At 44.6% G+C, this 16,630-nt stretch overlaps 1 protein-coding gene across 4 annotated transcripts in view; it reads right to left on the reverse strand.

The window, feature by feature from the left end:
• Positions 1 to 14,415, reverse strand: part of PARP14 (poly(ADP-ribose) polymerase family member 14) — a 48,336-nt gene extending 33,921 nt beyond the window's left edge. For all 4 annotated transcript variants that reach the window (XR_004526392.2, XM_073804171.1, XM_033855760.2 and 1 more), the window contains exons 1-5: positions 14,214 to 14,415; positions 9,001 to 9,125; positions 8,218 to 8,251; positions 4,874 to 5,116; positions 1,907 to 2,143 (exon numbers count right to left, since the gene is read on the reverse strand). Coding sequence is in view for 3 of the 4 variants with exons in the window: in XM_073804171.1 (XP_073660272.1) it covers positions 1,907 to 2,143; positions 4,874 to 5,116; positions 8,218 to 8,251; positions 9,001 to 9,125; positions 14,214 to 14,400 (826 nt within the window). In the remaining variant the exon portion in view is untranslated. The remainder of the gene's footprint in view (positions 1 to 1,906; positions 2,144 to 4,873; positions 5,117 to 8,217; positions 8,252 to 9,000; positions 9,126 to 14,213) is intronic.
• Positions 14,416 to 16,630: the final 2,215 nt, after the last annotated feature.

Raw genomic sequence — 16,630 nt, forward strand, 5'->3', positions numbered from 1 at the left:
TACAAGAAAAATTAATGTTATAGATGTACAGGAGATTGGGGGAAAGTGGAGAAGTTAAGAGCACAGATTATGGGGCCAGACTACCCAGGTTCAAATCCTGGCTCTGTCACTTACTAGCTGTGTAACCTTGGTCAAGTTATTGGCCCTTCCGGTGCCTCAGTTTCTTCATTTGTAAAACAGGGATTACAATAACAGCAACGCCCATAAAGCAGTGTCTGAGAATGCACTTGGTAGCACCCTGCAGAGCTGTGCAAGTGTAAGTCATATTCATAGGAAGACACAGCCAGAGAGAGAAAGGGAAAATCAGACACAGTGTATCTCAGACACAGAGAACAGGGAATGAGTGAGTTTTGAGGAGAAGGTGTGGTCAACATAGTCAGATGGTGCAAAGAGGTCAGGGCAAAGAGCAACTTTTGAGAGTGCCCTACGAGTGTGGCTCTAGCATAAAATAAACCTGAATAAAATAGCTCCTATCATTATTCATACACATGTAACATAGACATTCTGAGGACACACCCAACTGCCCCATGCCCTCAAGATGATCGAAAGCCCCATAGTTGTCAACTCCCATCATAAGCTGGGAGGTTAACTTCTAGAGTAACAGTTCTATGTAGCTCTCCCCCTGGGCCCAAGGTAAATTTCCCTGAGAGAGATTTAAAGAACACGCAACAGAAGCTCATCTTTCATCCCTCTGCCCAAGGAACGCTAGGTCTCTCATTCCATTTTAATCCAAACCATACCTTCACCACAATTTCCCCAACTCATAACAGCTGAAAGGAGGTTCCTCCAAGTACCCCTATGAAACAGTTTACTTTAAGTGAGTGGCACTCCACATGATCCTATCTCATCCTCCCTCAGTTGATCCCAAGCACAACGTTCCTTCTTTCCCTAAGAAGTCCGGCTCCCTAATTCCTACTCCTCAGCCTTGACCTCTGAACATCAGTGGAATCTCCAAGCTGACCTTGCACATGCCTCAGAGAACTGGCAATCTATGTCTACGAATCCCTCAGAAACATTTCCCTAAGGTTCAGCGGGGCAAGGTTTTCACAGGGTCATTGCAAAGAACAATCCAGCAGGCGTCCACTGATCATGTGAAACCACCCCTATTAATTTCTGAATGATGACACTGACAAGTGAAGCAGGAAGTGAAGATACTTTATAGGAACTGTGTGTTTCTGAGTATTTCTTTACCTAATCTTGTTGAAGTTAACTTGAGAATTTCTACCAAATGTATAGCTAAAACAGAGATCACCTCTTTAAATACGGTATCTCAAAGACTCTAAGAATTATATATTTTTCAGTCTGTCACAAGTACAGACCCATGAGAGAATCTCCTCATATCTTTCAAAAACTTGACATTACTTCTCTAAAGTTTTGAATCACTGGATTCACTTAGCATGATATACCAGACGTACGGGATTGCTACTTGGATTTCCAAAAATATATATGGAGGGACTTCCCTGGTGATCCAGTGGTTAAGAATCTGCCTTCCAGTGCAGGGGACATGGGTTCGATCCCTGGTCGGGGAACTAAGATCCCACATGCCACAGGGCAACTAAGCCCACGTGCTGCAACTACTGAGCACACGAGCCACAACTAGAGAGCCTGTGTGCCGCAACTACAGAGCCCACACACTCTGGAGCCCACTCGCCACAACTAGAGAGAAGCCCGCACGCCTCAACTACTGAGCCAGCGCACCACAACAAAGGTCCCGTGTGCCGCAACTAAGACCCGACACAGCCCAAAATAAAATAAATGAATAAGTAAATTTTAAAAACAAAAAAAACAAAAATATATACAGATAAAAATAAAATACATCAGAATTCAACTGTTAACTGTTAAGATCTATTAAAATGGTTTTAATTATGCTAGGTAAGGTTTACAAAATTAGGCTAATAGGTATTACCTTTTCTGTCGAAAAATTCAATCAGTGCTGAACTCTCGTCAGGAAAACATTCAATGCTGACCACTCTTCCCCCTCCGTTACGAGGATTTTCAAATAAACATTTCAAATCATGGTCATCAACACCAGGTGGCAGGTTTTCAACTCGGACTGTTTTTGTCACTTCCAGAAGTCTTGCAGAAAGCTGAAGTTCTTTCACTGAATGGTGCTTGACACATTCATCAACAAATTTCAGGGCATCTACAAACCATAATTAATCAATCAATCAAAAGTTATGATTATATCTTTATATTATATAGAAGAAACTGAATATTAATTGAGATAAAGGAGGGACGCTAAGCACTCAATTTTTAAATGCAAGATTTTAATTCCCACATGAGAATCTACGTGCCTAAAGCTTCCAGTCTCTGAACAGCAATGCACATAGGAACGTGTTACCTGGACTGCTGACACTGAGTCTTGCGCCTGCCTCTAGTCACAGCCCCTTCCACCCCTCCTTGACATCACCACCTGAAGGCACTCTCTACAATACAAATCTCCTCATTTCACTCCTTCCTCGGCTCCCCATTACCTGCAGGCATGAGTTCAAGCTCCTTGGCTAGGCTTACAATGCCCTTGGCTATCTGACTTCAAACTAATTTCTAAATGTCATCTCTTGTTATTACCGACCATTCATTTTATTTTCCACACTGCCACAAAACCCAGTGATTATTTTGAAAACTACATTCTCTTTTGCCTTTGTATATACAATTTCCTCTGTCTAAAGCGCCCTTCTCCAATTTTTTTACCCTGGTCCTGTTCCTCCTTCCAGACTCAGCCCAATTATCTCTTTCAAATTAATAAATATTGACGGTGAGCCCATGATGTAACAGGCTCCGGGCTAGGATCCGGGGATAGAGGGGATGGATATAACAGCTCCTTGAAAGTTCACCATCCAGGAGGGAGGAAGTCTTGAAAGCAAACAAATGGCCTATTTGGGGATCAAATGAGGTGGGAAGATTAATACTGGGAATCAGACAAGGATTCCCAGAGTAAGTAGTCACTGATCTGAGTTTTGAAGGATGAAGAAGAGTTTACCGGATATTTAAGGGGAGGAAACATTTCAGGCAGAGGGACCAGCAGGGGTGTGTAGCAACACAGCACATCTGAGACCTGATAGCCTGGTACTGCTGGAGTATAAACTTCAAAGAAAAACCAAGCCACCATTCTTGTGTCCTCTTTCCTCCCATTCCCCACAGCCTGCTGTTCACAGATGAGGGAAGCAGCTTCTCCTCTTGCATCTTCATTGTTCACTTATGAATGGATTTCCTCCCTGCTCCACACAAGTTCCTCAAGAGCAGGAACCAAAAAATTCATCTATGTACCTACAGCAAGACAAGTACCTGGCACGTAGTAGGTATCAAGATTTTTGATCAATGAACAAAAGCAAGTCAACTTAGTTTTACCTTTATAAGAAATAATCATAAATTTGAATAATAGCTCCCTTTATTGAGTCCTTATCATGTCTCAGGTACTATGTTAAGAGCTTTTCAAATACCATCTTATTTGATCCTCACAGAAACTGTATTAGGTAAGTATTATTGTCCCCATTTTATAGATGAGGAAAGTAAAGCACACAGAGGGTAGTAACGTGGTCAACCTCAGATAATTAGTTAAATGGTGGAACTAGAATTTTGACTTCATGACCTGTGCTGGTTGATTAAGATCAACCATTCCACTGCCATGGCCGTGGAATGGTGAGGGCTTGGATTTGGAAAATTTCCTTGACTTCCAGAGATGGCTCTTCCAATCTCAGAAACTGTCCACAGACTCCTCACATAGACCTTAAAGAGCACTCACTTTCTGCGTCACATGCACTTACTCATCCCTGCATATGTGACAACCATGAAAGTATTTCCGTAAAATGTTACAAAAAACCCAAACGAACTTTTTAGCCAACCCCACTAAGGAAATATATGGTAAAGGGGTAAGAGAACAAGCTCTATAGAGGTGGGCTGCTTCAGTTCAAATCCAGTTCTTCCAGTTATTAGCATCTCTGTCTCTGATTATCATCTCTGTGTCTCTGTCTCCTCAACTGTAAGATGAGGAATAATAATAATCTCAAAAGGTTGTTGAAAGGAACAAATAAATTAATACATGGAACAAACTTAGCATAGTACCTGACTCATAGTAACACTATATGAGTATTTGCTGTTATTATTACTCTCCAATAAGTCCAGTTTAGTAACACAGATCAATATTTACTCCTCCCAATGAGATAACACATGGGAAAACATTGAGTCCTTTGCTTGGAATCTCTTTAATAACCTGACTTTAGATTTCTGTTTCGGTGTGTTATTTCCGTCTTTCTGTCTGTCTGTCTCTCTCTCTCATGCACACACAAACTCATACAATAAAGTTTGACTTATTAAACATATCAGAGGGACTTCCCTGGTGGTGCAGTGGTTAAGAGTCTGCCTGCCAATGCAGGGGACACGGGTTCGAGCCCTGGTCCAGGAAGATCCCACATGCGGCGGAGCAACTAAGCCCGTACACCACAACTACTGAACCTGCACTCTAGAGACTGCAAGCCACAACTACCGAGCCCTGTGCCACAACTACTGAAGCCCGCGCGCCTAGAGCCCATGCTCTGCAACAAGAGAAGCCACCACAATGAGAAGCCCGCGCACAGCAACAAAGAGTAGCCCCCGCTCGCCACAGCTAGAGAAATCCTGCGCACAGCAACAAAGACCCAACGCAGCCAAATATAAATAAATAAAATGAATAAACTTATTTAAAAAAATCAGAATTTGGTTTCAGAACGAATTTGCTTCTCTTTCAAAATAAGAAAGCATCTGTATTAACTTGGAGTCCTCTCTTACTAGCTATTAGAAAGAGTGAAGCTTTCAGAAACGTTCCGTAATCTAGGTGTCCCAAATCCCAAAGTGTAGTGCAAGGTAGGCTGACAAATGGAGCATCCTTCGATCTTACCAGTATATTTTTGAAAGGTAACTACAGCAACATTAAAATCTTGTATTAATTCCACTTCAAAGTCATCACTGGTCAGGCCACTTATGTTCTCCACTAAGAAGATTAGCATCATATCAGTCACATTTGCCTTCAGATTTTCAAATGCAACCAAAGAGGAAATATTTTCACATTCTTTGGGGGCGTCTTCCTTTTTTTCTGATCTTCTGTTGAGAGAGATATTTGCATCTAGTTCTTCTGATGCATCTGATTTTAGGGAGACAAAAAGGGTACAAGATGTTATATTTATCTACCGTGTTCTTAGCAAAATAAATTATCATAAGCTAATTACACTGCCCTGTTCCCTTCCTGGTCTCTTGGCTAACTCAAATAAAACATATCTTAGGGGACTTCCCTGGTGATCCAGTGATTAAGAATCCCCCTTCCAATGCAGGGGACATGGGTTCGATCCCTGGGCAGGGAAATAAGATCCCACATGCCGCAGGGGCCGCAACTAGAGTGAAGACCCAACGCAGCCAAATAAAAAAATATATTTTTTAAAAAAAACAGATCTTAGAGGACTTTTAGCTTAATATAATTAAAATAAAAAATAGTACTTAATTGTCTATTAATATGATGATGATTATGTTCAATTTTATTACACTCTTTTCTGCCTTGTTTCTCTAAGGAACCTGCCTTGTTTTTCATAGCACTTGACATATATTTCTATCACAGCACCAAATTACAGTTATTGAACCAAGCTACTCCAAAGCAAGGGACATATTTATTCATCTTTGTATGGATGGCATATGGTATATAGTTGAGGCTCAATAAATGTTTGAATTGGAGAATTACTGCTTAGGTCACTGGAGAAGAGCAAGACTATCCCATGCCCATATTTGGGCATCACCTAACACATTATGCTCTGAAAAGCAATAATTTCCTATCACTGGAGAGAAAAAGGATACTTACGGTGAATGACTAAGGAATGCACATGGAAGATAAAATGGCCCAGAGAATTATGGGTATACCTCAAACTTACAGAATAGCAACCACCCAAGCCAGCTTGTTCTGCTTCATCATTGGCCATAAGTGAGTTACATATACAGTTGACCCTTGAACAACACGGGGAATAGGAGCATCAACCCCCTGCACGGCCAAGTAACTGCGTGTAACTTTGACTTCTCAAAACCTTAACTACTAATAACCCACTGTTGACCAGAAGCCTTACTGATAACATGAACAGTACAGTCGATTAACACATATTTTTGTATGTTATATGTACATCTACATATATTTTATGCATTCATGACATAGCTAATTTTTTCTTAATTTGTTCAATATTTCTACGCTATGCAGTTCATCTGTGAGTTTTTTCAAATTTCCAGAAATTTTTCAAATATATTTATTGAAAAAAATCCACGTATAAGTGGAGCCACGCAGTTCAAAGCCGTGTTGTTCAAGGGTTAACTGTATACAGGAGGTCAGTCTCACTCTGATTGTGCAATGAAGCATAATGAGTATGTTATGATCTTTAGACATTCTGTGAGCAACTATCCAATTAGCACCCTTATGTTCAAGGCACTGGTTGTGTGGAGATGGGTGCATACAAAAAATGCTAGAAAAGGAAATTACCAGTTTTCTAATGGATGTATACAAAAATAAATAAATAAATAAGAAATGGAACTGACATTTGTAAATGTTTATCATGGCAGAGTAAAATGCTATGTGCTCACCAAATCCATTTTGTTTCCTTCCTAGGCAACATTTCCCAGACTTCCTACAGTTGAGTTCCTACAGTAGAGTTCATGTGGCTAATGGAATATGGGTGGATCTGGTGAATTCCATTTTCCAGACCTGGCCAATCAAATCTCCTTTATGTGAATCTCCTTCTCCCTTGCAGTGACCTTGAAGGCCACATATCACAGATAACGGTGTCAAAAAGATGGAAGGAGCCTGGATTCCTGAATAATTGTGTGAAGCAGTCTAGACTCCCCCCACCACCCTAGCTGCCGACTACACTGAACTGTGATCTGGGGGGCTTGTTTGTTACAGCAGTTAGATGACCCTGACAAAAACTCCTGTTATGTGCTGGATGTGACACCACACAAACACACACTCATGCCAAATAAAAAATAGCTTAAGGATTCGATAACAACATAAATTAGCATTCAGTGAGACAGGCATGACAAACCAGAACGACTACCGGAGTCGGGGTGAGCTATATGAGCTCGACCCTTGACTCTGCCACTCTTTAGCCACGTGACCTTGGGCACATCTCTTAATTACAAAATGAGATGATTGGACTTAAGTGAATGGAAAGAGCCTTTCCACCAATATAGTTTATAACCCCATGACTATTAGAAGCTTCATCACAAGAGTGGCTTGGTTGACTGCCAAATAAAGTCAACTTGATTGTGTCAACGATCAAGCCAAGAATCAAACCAGGGAGATGAAGGAACTGGGCTGGCCTGGAGTGGCTTCAGAGAAGAGGAAGAACCTGAGTAGATCCTGAAGACTATCCTAGAATTTAGGTAGAGAAAAGTGGAGTAGAATGTATTGTGAGCAACAGAAGTATAGGCAGAGTGCCGAGACTACACCAAAACCATTTAGGAAATGGTGGCAATTTGACAAATGAAGCTTAAGGAGCACTTGTGCAGAGGTGTAAGAAATGAGGCCACGTATGTGATATCATATGGTATTTGTCTTTCTATGTGGAATCTAAAATACGACACAAATGAACATATCTACAAAACAGAAACAGACTCACAGACATAGAGAACAGATTGGTGGTTGGCAAGGGGGAGGAGGGGTAAGGGAAGGAAGGATTGGGAGTTTGGGATTAGCAGATGCAAACTATTATATATAGGGTGGATAAACAACAAGGTCCTACTGTATAGCTACTAGGTTGCTGGCTGTTTCCTACAGCAGATGGGACGAGAAGAGCTGCCGCTGGTCTGGAGAGCTACACCCACATCCTGCACCCAGCGCTCAGAAAGCAACACTAACTGACTTAGCCACACACAGCACCCACTGTCACATCATGTCCTTGCTTCACAATGGCTGGATGGGCACAGGTAGACTCTGAAGGTCAGTTCATCCACCTCCCGGGTACCTCTTTATCCTCCCATCAATTGCAAGGTGTCTCCCAGCCCCCACAGAGAGAGCTGTTCCCATCCTTCTGACCTGAACCCTTAGGGCTCAAGAGGCAACCCTTGCACAACTGGCTAGGAGGATGGAGATGATGCAGCCCAAAGCATCTCTCAGCTAACAAACCCTGCCTTGTGAAGTCAAGAAGAGAAGGATGACCTCCGCAACACATAGTGTTTAATATTGAAAGCAAAACTGCCTGGTGGATGAAAAGTTACCTGATTCTTTGACACGTTCTTTGGTCTTGGATTCCTGAAACCCAAACAATAAAGTAGCATTAATAAATTACTAATAATCTCTTTACATTAAGAAAGTGTCCCTAGGACCAGACTGGAGATGTAGGGTCTACAGAAATTATAACTAAAAGCACAGGCAATGATGCTGTTTAATATATAGCACACAAATCACCTGTAAAAACGAGTCACAAATAAAAGAAACCCCAAAGGAGCACCAAGTGTCTGAGGTAAGACCTAAGTCAGAGAAATAATTTAGCTCATGTTCGTTTTCCCATTTAACATCTATTGAGTGTGTACTATTAACAAGCACTAGGCCATGTGCTTTCCTAAGGCTGTCTCATTTAATCCTCACAACAACCCAATAATCCAAAGAGGTCAGTACTACTACTATCCCATTTTACACTTGAGGAAATACTTAGCACATTACAGTATAGATCGCTGGCCCCTCTAAACCATGTGAAAATGAAACCAATATAGCAAGTACCTGGGACAAACAGACCCAAGATTTTACATCTCAAACCACCATTATGGTAACCCCCCAATCTTGAATTTTCAAAAGCGTCAAAAATCAAACAAAAAGTGCTTCTTCTTCCATTATTTCATACCTACCCTATCACCACTCTCACTCCCTCCACATCTGTAAGTTGCTTTCCTCACCCCAATTTGAGTTGTACTTCTCATTCCACTGTATTTCCTCATCGTGGTTCCCATCCCACACACCTTGGGAGAACACCCTACTTCCCTTGTAATCACCCCTTTCCTTACCATTTTTGGAATTTTCCCCTCCTGGACTTCATCCGTGGCTCTGGGCAACTGGACAGTTAACTTGAATGTTCCTTTTCCTGGCCATACTAACTCGTGGTTCTCTCTCGCCAGAACTTGCTGCCGAACTGAAATTTTTTAAAAAAAAAAGGCAACTGTTAAAGCAATCTTTGTTCACAAAATTATTCTGTGATTTCTGTAGGCTTCATCATCATCAGTCAACGGCTTGGTCAGTTTCTCAAGAGAGGCTATGTGTGGTGAAAAGGGGGAAGTTTAGCAAGCAGACACAGATTTGAATTCTATCTTTAAACTTACTTTTTTAACCCTGAGCGTGTTCCTTAATAAGCCTTATTTACAAAATCTCAGTCTTCTTGTCTATTAATTGATGAAGACTGTCTTGTGTGGGTGTTAACATGGATTAGATTCAAGAAACATTATAAAGAACTTAGTACAGTATGTGATGCCCAGTAGGCACTCAGAAAGGTAACATTATTTATTCTACAGTGAAAGGAAATAATTAAAGCATCCCTCACTGTGAGCCAGGGATGCTAGGACATGACATTATGAAAGCCATGTTTTAGGAAAGTGACTCAGGTGAACATAAGCAGAATAGCGAGGAGCCTCATTAAAAAGGTATTTCAATCAATTCTTTAACCTGTGATGATAAGATGGGAGAGATTCTTACCAAAAAAAAAAAAAAAATTAACACATATTTGGCAGCTGGGCTGTAGTGGAAGAAAAAAATGAACAGTGGACATGAGTCCAAAGACCTGGATTCAAATTCCAACTCTGCCACCAACTAGCTGTGTCATTGAGAAAATACCTTAACTTCTTGCGTCTCAGTTTCCATACGTGAAGCAGTGTCTGTGAATGAATTTTGTGACACCCATAAGAGCTGTGTAACTGTAAGTTATTGTACAATTATAAGAAGGAGCAGTCAGAGAGAGAAAAGGAAAAGCGGTGTATCTGAGACAGTGGAGAACAGGGAATGAGTGAGTTTACAGGAGGAGGCCTGGCCAACGTAGTCAGGCGGTACGAAGAGGTCAGGGCGAAGGAGAACCCTGGAGAGTGCCCTGCATTCACAGGTGTGGCTCTGCTATGGATGTTGGGCTACTATGTTGTATTCTGATATGGTTGCCTGCTGAGGCTGAAGATACAGGTAGAATCTTTCATCAAAAGGGACTTGAGGCCTTCCCTGGTGGCGCAGTGGTTGGGAGTCCACCTGCTGATGCAGGGGACATGGGTTCGTGCCCTGGTCCGGGAAGATCCCACATGCTGTGGAGCCGCTGGGCCCGTGAGCCATGGCTGAGCCTGCGCGTCCGGAGCCTGTGCTCCGCAAGGGGAGAGGCCACAACAGTGAGAGGCCCACGTACCGCAAAAAAAAAAAAAAAAAAAAAAAAAGGGACTTGAATAGCTTTCCCACCTCAACCATCCATGCAGAGGATGAGGGAGGTAATGACTTAATTGGATGCCACCTCAAAAACAGGCCTCAAAAACAGTATGAGAAGGAATGCCAGACTCTAATTTCATTCTTTGTGAGCAGGGTGGTGTTTTTGCATGGACTCCTGATAAGCTGTCCTAAGCTGGAGTGAGGACTAAGGACTGGATAGGACCCCTGAGCCCAGAGAGCAGGCTAAGTTTTATAAGCCAAGCTATCTAGAGTCATGGACCTCTGTGTTACATTCCTTTTATTATTCCCTATACTTTGGTAGAGTCCTGTCCAGGTATCTACATGTGCCAGCGTGTTCTGAGATTGTGTGTAATATGTATGGCACAACTATTTTAAGAGAGCAAGTGGTAGCAGTAACAGCAAGTGATCCGCAACAAGGAGAAAGTGAATCTGGGAGGAAGAAGAGCTGAAATGCTGCCATCTAAACACCCTTACCCATGTGGACAGGCTCTCTTCTGCACCAATCTCAGACCATCCATATTTAATTTAAGGAGAAGCTGACAATAATCAGGAGCAAAATTATGACCAGAAAAGATGATAAACGTACACATCTGAAACAGGATTTAAAATCGTTTTTTTATATAAATTTTTTTTTATTTATTTTTGGCTGAGTTGGATCTTCGTTGCTGCACGCGGGCTTTCTCTAGTTGCAGCAAGCGGGAGCTACTCTTCGTTGCGGTGCGCACGTTTCTCATTGCAGTGGCTTCTCTTGTTGCGGAGCATGGGCTCTAGGCACGCGGGCTTCAGTAGTTGTGGATCGCAGGCTCCAGAGCTCAGGCTCCGTAGTTGTGGCGCACGGGCTTAGTTGCTCCGCGGCATGTGGGATCTTCCGGGACCAGGGCTTGAACCCGTGTCCCCTGCATTGGCAGGCAGATTCTTAACCACTGCGCCACCAGGGAAGCCCGGGATTTAAAATCTGACAAGGCAATTTACACTCGACTTTTCGGAAATTCAGCCAATTATACAGAAGTACACAGCTTCCAAGTAGTTTCTGTTTGCTATCCACTCATTTCTACAGAGGAGTGCTTTGGGGCTCATTCTTATTATGTGAATGATAAGAATCAAGTTGTGTTACACTATAGGCCTGCACCTGTTGTGGCCACTTCCTTCCCTGGAGGGCAGAGGGTGTTCCTGTGGAAGAAGACCTTTGTCCCAGGGACAGTGCTGGGGTAGGTAATATGATGTTAGCAAACTCCTGACCACTTGCTTCTGAGAAAGCCATTCCTCTGGGAGGAAACCAAAACTGAACAGGGACTTTCCACGCCTAAGAACTTTGACCATACAAAGAGCTGCACTAAGCTGTGAGTGTGGCTGGGTGGGTACTACTGCAAGAAGGGCATTAGAGCAGTCTAGAGGTGGGTGAAGGGAGAAAGCAGGCTGGGAGATGGGAAGGAAGAAACCTCGCAGGGAGACTGAAATCACTTCTGCTTTGAGGACTAGAACAGAAAGATGTTATCACCACACAATTATATTTTTGCTGTTTGTATTTTTACGAGGTTTGTATTTTCTACAATTATTTCCCTTTTTGTTCATTCAGGGTCATCAACAAACAACAGGGATTCTCAGACTTTAGCGAATCAGTGTCACCTGGGGTGCGGTTAAACATGCAGATTCCCACCCACCCCACACTCAGGGTACCTGAGTCTCTAGGACAGAGCTGGGAATGTGCCTGTTTAACCCGTTGTGATTTGGATGCAGGGGGTCTGTTGCCGCAATGTGAGGACTACTCTGGAGGATAATGGGATTTTAAAGAAGAAAGAAGTGTCCCTAAGGGCCAGGTCCATGGTGGTGTTGATAATCGGAATCAAAATGGTAAAATCCTTTGAGGAAAAGTGAAGCCCCGGGGAAACGGCTTACATTGCACAGATGCCCTTTTGAGCATTGCTTGGTGAAATTAACCCTTGGAAAACTTTTTGACATTGTTCTAAGGGCTCTGAGTCAGGCAGGTCTCCTGACCCCTGCCCACCTCGCTTCCTTCACACGGGTCTGTGCACCCCTCTCTTCTCTGGGTTTCATTCTTTCCTTTCTGCATCCCTGCCCTAGAGCATTCCAATTGCTCTGATGGCCTCGTAAGGCTCCTTGCTTCTCCTCTGACCCAAATGCTTCTCCAAATCCAGCAACAGGAAGGCAGGGTCAGTGGTTGCCCACATCCTTGCCTTTGAGATCCTGATGAAAAAAACTGTGCACTGGGAGAACAGCAGGTCATGTGCTTCCCAGTGCAGACCTGGTAGGTGTCTCGAGCAAGCAGATAACTGGTGGGTACTTGTCCTCCCGCTTCCCTAATAGCAACAGCATGAGGAGAGGTTAACTCAGCTGCTCAATTGCCTATGGGGAGGGAACTTCCCCCTCAAAGTTCAAAACTCCTAACCCTCAATCAACTCAGAATGCCACCCCTGCTCCCAGCCTGAGGACCACCCTGAAACCGACTGGAGAGGTTCCAGCAGACCCTCGACGAAGATACGGTGCACTGATCAACAGTACCTGCCTTTCCCCTCCAATAAGTCTCTATATTTACATGCAGACAATGAGATTCTAGGCAGTGCTTCTGCCCCTCTCCCAAGTGATCCCAGAATCACCGGGAATCCCCACCATGGGGAAATCCCTGTGACTCCTCACATTGCTTAGCTCCCTCCATCCTTCCCCATCTAAAAAATAAGAGAAAGCACAGGGGCTCTCCCTCTCTCTCTCTCCCAAGCGGAGCATCCTGTAGAATCAGTTACCAAATCCAGACGGTACGCAAACATGCATCTTCCATCCCCATGCTGACTTTCCTTGTTCAAGGGCTCACTGGTCCTCACTTGGACATTGCATGACACTCTTCAAAGGTCTGATGTCCATGGTCTCTCCCAACAGAAATCACTGTACTTATCTGCAACCAAACTTATCTCCCAAAAGTATATTTGGACATGGCTCTCCCCTGCCTCCCTGTGGGGGAAAGTTCATACTCCTTAGCACGTCATGCAAGGTCCTCTTTTATCTCAACCCAATATTCTATTAGCCTTAATTTCCACCCCACTTCTTTTTAAAAAGGAAGTTTAATAAAAGAAGGCCTAAGATTTTTTAAAATACAAGCACCCCCTTTGTAATCTTATAAAATTTCCCAGATCCCACCTGTTCTTTTTAGAGCCAGTCTCCAGACCTCGCTTGTGCACAGAGATAAGGAAAGGGCTCATTCCTCAAACCAAAGCTGCCCAAGGGCGCCCAGCACTTCCCTGCAGATGCCTTTGCTCTCCCGTCCCCAGCACTGTAGTCAGCTCCCATCTGAAGAGCCCTCCCCAGTATCTCGCCTATCAAGAACTGAATTCACCCTCAGGAGTCAGTTTAGATGTGACTTTCCTGGAAACCTTCTCTTCCCTTCAAATTGTGTTCCCATAAAACCTCTGGAGTTCCAGAACTGCGGCTTTCATAGGAAGAAGACAAAAATTGCAATGGCATTGCAGCTCTGCCCCTAACACACGATGCCACTACACGATGTAGCCTCGTAAAATGAGGTGGGTGCACCAGCTCTCAGGCAGCTCCCTTCAGTCACACGGTGCTAATGTTTATTTAAACCACCTGGGAGGTCTGCCACCAGCTCCGGGAGCGCCTGGAAGCGCCGCGCACGCAGCGTCCCCGACGCGTCTTGTCTATTCTGCGCGCCCCACGCTCTTTCCTACACCTGCTGCCGGAGCCGGACGAAATCTCCCGCCCCGCGCCCCAGCCCCAAGTTTCCCTGGAAGGAGAGCCCCCGCTGTCCCCTCTCCCCCGCACCCCTTGCCCCCCTCACCGTCGTCGAGGTAGAAGAGCACAAGGTAACGAGGCGGGCTCCCCGGCGCCTGGCGGACCTCACACTCCCCGCCTCCTGATCTCTTCTGGCTCTGGAAGTACATCTGCAACTTGGTGCTCAAGTTCTTCGGGGGGTGAGGACCCCAGGACCCTTCGACCAGCAGCGGGAAGGAGCCAGGCGCAGCCATCCTCCTCTCCGCTGGTCTGGCTCCGACTGCAGGCCCCTCCCAGATCCCGGTGGTTAAACATCTTTCGCTTTCGTTTCCCAGAACACTCCTCCCACCTTTAGTTCCTGCTTTTGGAACTTCCCCAGCTGCCCCAAGCTGGGACTAGAAACCACCGTCCTCCCGACGCCTCCTCCCCAATTCTTCACCTTCATCTCTGGACCACGGCAGAAGGTGGTATCGCCTTCGTGGCCTCCCTGCATCTGTATACGCGGGACCCTAAGCTCAGGGCACTCTCTGCCACTCACCCAAGCCACAGGTGAAATCAGCAGCTCTGGTCACTGGACCTTGCGGAAACACGAAGAAAGCTTAATTTTTGCCGCAGGCCGCCATTTTACAAACTCTGATTCTTTAGAATGTCTGGGGCCCATTTTCAGTCTTCTTTCGACAGTCACCTAATTATCAGAATTTTACCTTGCTTCCCTCCTGACCTGTTAATATTCTGTGTCTAGAGACGTGGGGGAGACAGTACATTCACAGCTGTCTTTTTATGGAATACTGGCTAGGTGCCACGCACGCTGAATGGATTCAACCAACAGACACCGTCTGTGCCCTCCCTGCGCTCATGAAGCCGTGGGGATGCAGAGCAGTTAGGACACAGTGGAATAAGTGCTTTTGGAAGGAATACGCAGGTGTTCCTGGAACAAATTAGGAGGGGCTCCTAGCCCAGGTGTGGGAGCTCAGGGAGGGTTTATGGGGAGGCAACATGGAACCTGAAGCCAAGGGTGATTGGAGATAACCTTGGCGGGTGGGGAAGAGGGGAGTTCCGTGTGATTTACTTGTATGGGATCCCTTGAGCTGCTGGGCGGTAGCCAGAATAGAGGCAGGAGGCCAGCCAAGTGGCTACTGTAGTGTCGCAGGGGAGAGATGAGGGTGACTGAGACCAGGGTACTGATCCAGGAGGACAGAGAAGGGGTGGGGTTCCGAATTGATACTGGACTTGCGGAAGGATGTGGAAAGCGAGAGCAGACACTCAAGCGTGATTCCATGGTCATCCATGCATGGCCTGAGCAGCTGGCTAGATAAAGTGGCATCTACCCGATGGGAGCACTAACGTGGGACAGACGCTAGGAATGTGTGTATCCTTGACCATAGTAAGGGAATGTTTCAAGTGAGAAGGAGGGATCATCATTCAAATCAAATACAACCAATACATCAGGTGAGAGAAATGTCTCTTGGACTCAGAGGACCTGGCAAGCGCTGTCTTCTGGTGAGGAGGGAGTAGAGGGCGGTGTACAGAGATCCGAAAGGAAGGGAAGGGAGGCAGCAAGCGCTGTCAGCTCTTTCCAGAAGTGTGACTGTGAAAGGGAAGAAGTTAGGTAGCAGCTTCTGGGGTTATAGGATCTGGGAGGTGTTGTTATTTTTGTTTTTTGGCTTTTAAAATATGTTTAAGCTGGAAGAAGCTTAGAAATGTTTAAATAGTGTTAGAAAAGTAAAAGGAAGGTTGAGGACACAGGTTGTGGGAGAAGGTGGGAGGGGATCCTGGGGGCATTGGCCCAAGGAAGGGACACTTTTCCCACTGCACCAGGAAGGAGGAGCTGGAGTACAGAAGTAGGTGATTTTGAATGACTGCCGATGGGAAGGTCTGTAAGTTCTCTCCTGATAGATTCTGTTTTCTCTGTGAAGAAGGTGATGAGGCCTCTTAGGCACTGCCAAAATTAGAGCTGCTTCTCCCTGTAGGGCTGGACCTTATGTATTATCTCTTAATCACAATGAAACAAAATTTCAGGAAGAAGAGAACCAGAGATGGGCCAAAGAGAGGTTACAGGACTTTAATTTCTGATGCATAATAATGCTAAACAATATTCAGCTATTTTCTCCTACTTGCAGCTTTCTTCCTGCAGGTGGCGCTCATCATCCAGTCCAAACCACCCTGGGCCCCTGCAGGGGGAAGTGGGGAAGATACAGAACGGCCAGCCAGGGCTCTCAGCCACAGTGGTGACTGTTTCTCTTCAGGGCATTGTCACCCTTTCCCTTCAAACCACAACTAAAATCAGCACTCTCCTTTAACCAGTTTGGGTTAAACTGGGCAAACAGTTTATCTTTTTCCTCACACCATCGTTTTACAAAAATAAAATCAGAAATAAACTATAGTAGAAGTTGTGGCAGGCCATTTCTGGATTGCTTTCAAGGATTTATTTAATTATTAGCAGTGTATTTTGTCACACATGGGCTGCTCATTATTCCTGGGTTG

The sequence above is a fragment of the Tursiops truncatus genome, chromosome 4, assembly GCF_011762595.2.
Source record: "Tursiops truncatus isolate mTurTru1 chromosome 4, mTurTru1.mat.Y, whole genome shotgun sequence".
NCBI classification, from domain to species: domain Eukaryota; kingdom Metazoa; phylum Chordata; class Mammalia; order Artiodactyla; family Delphinidae; genus Tursiops; species Tursiops truncatus.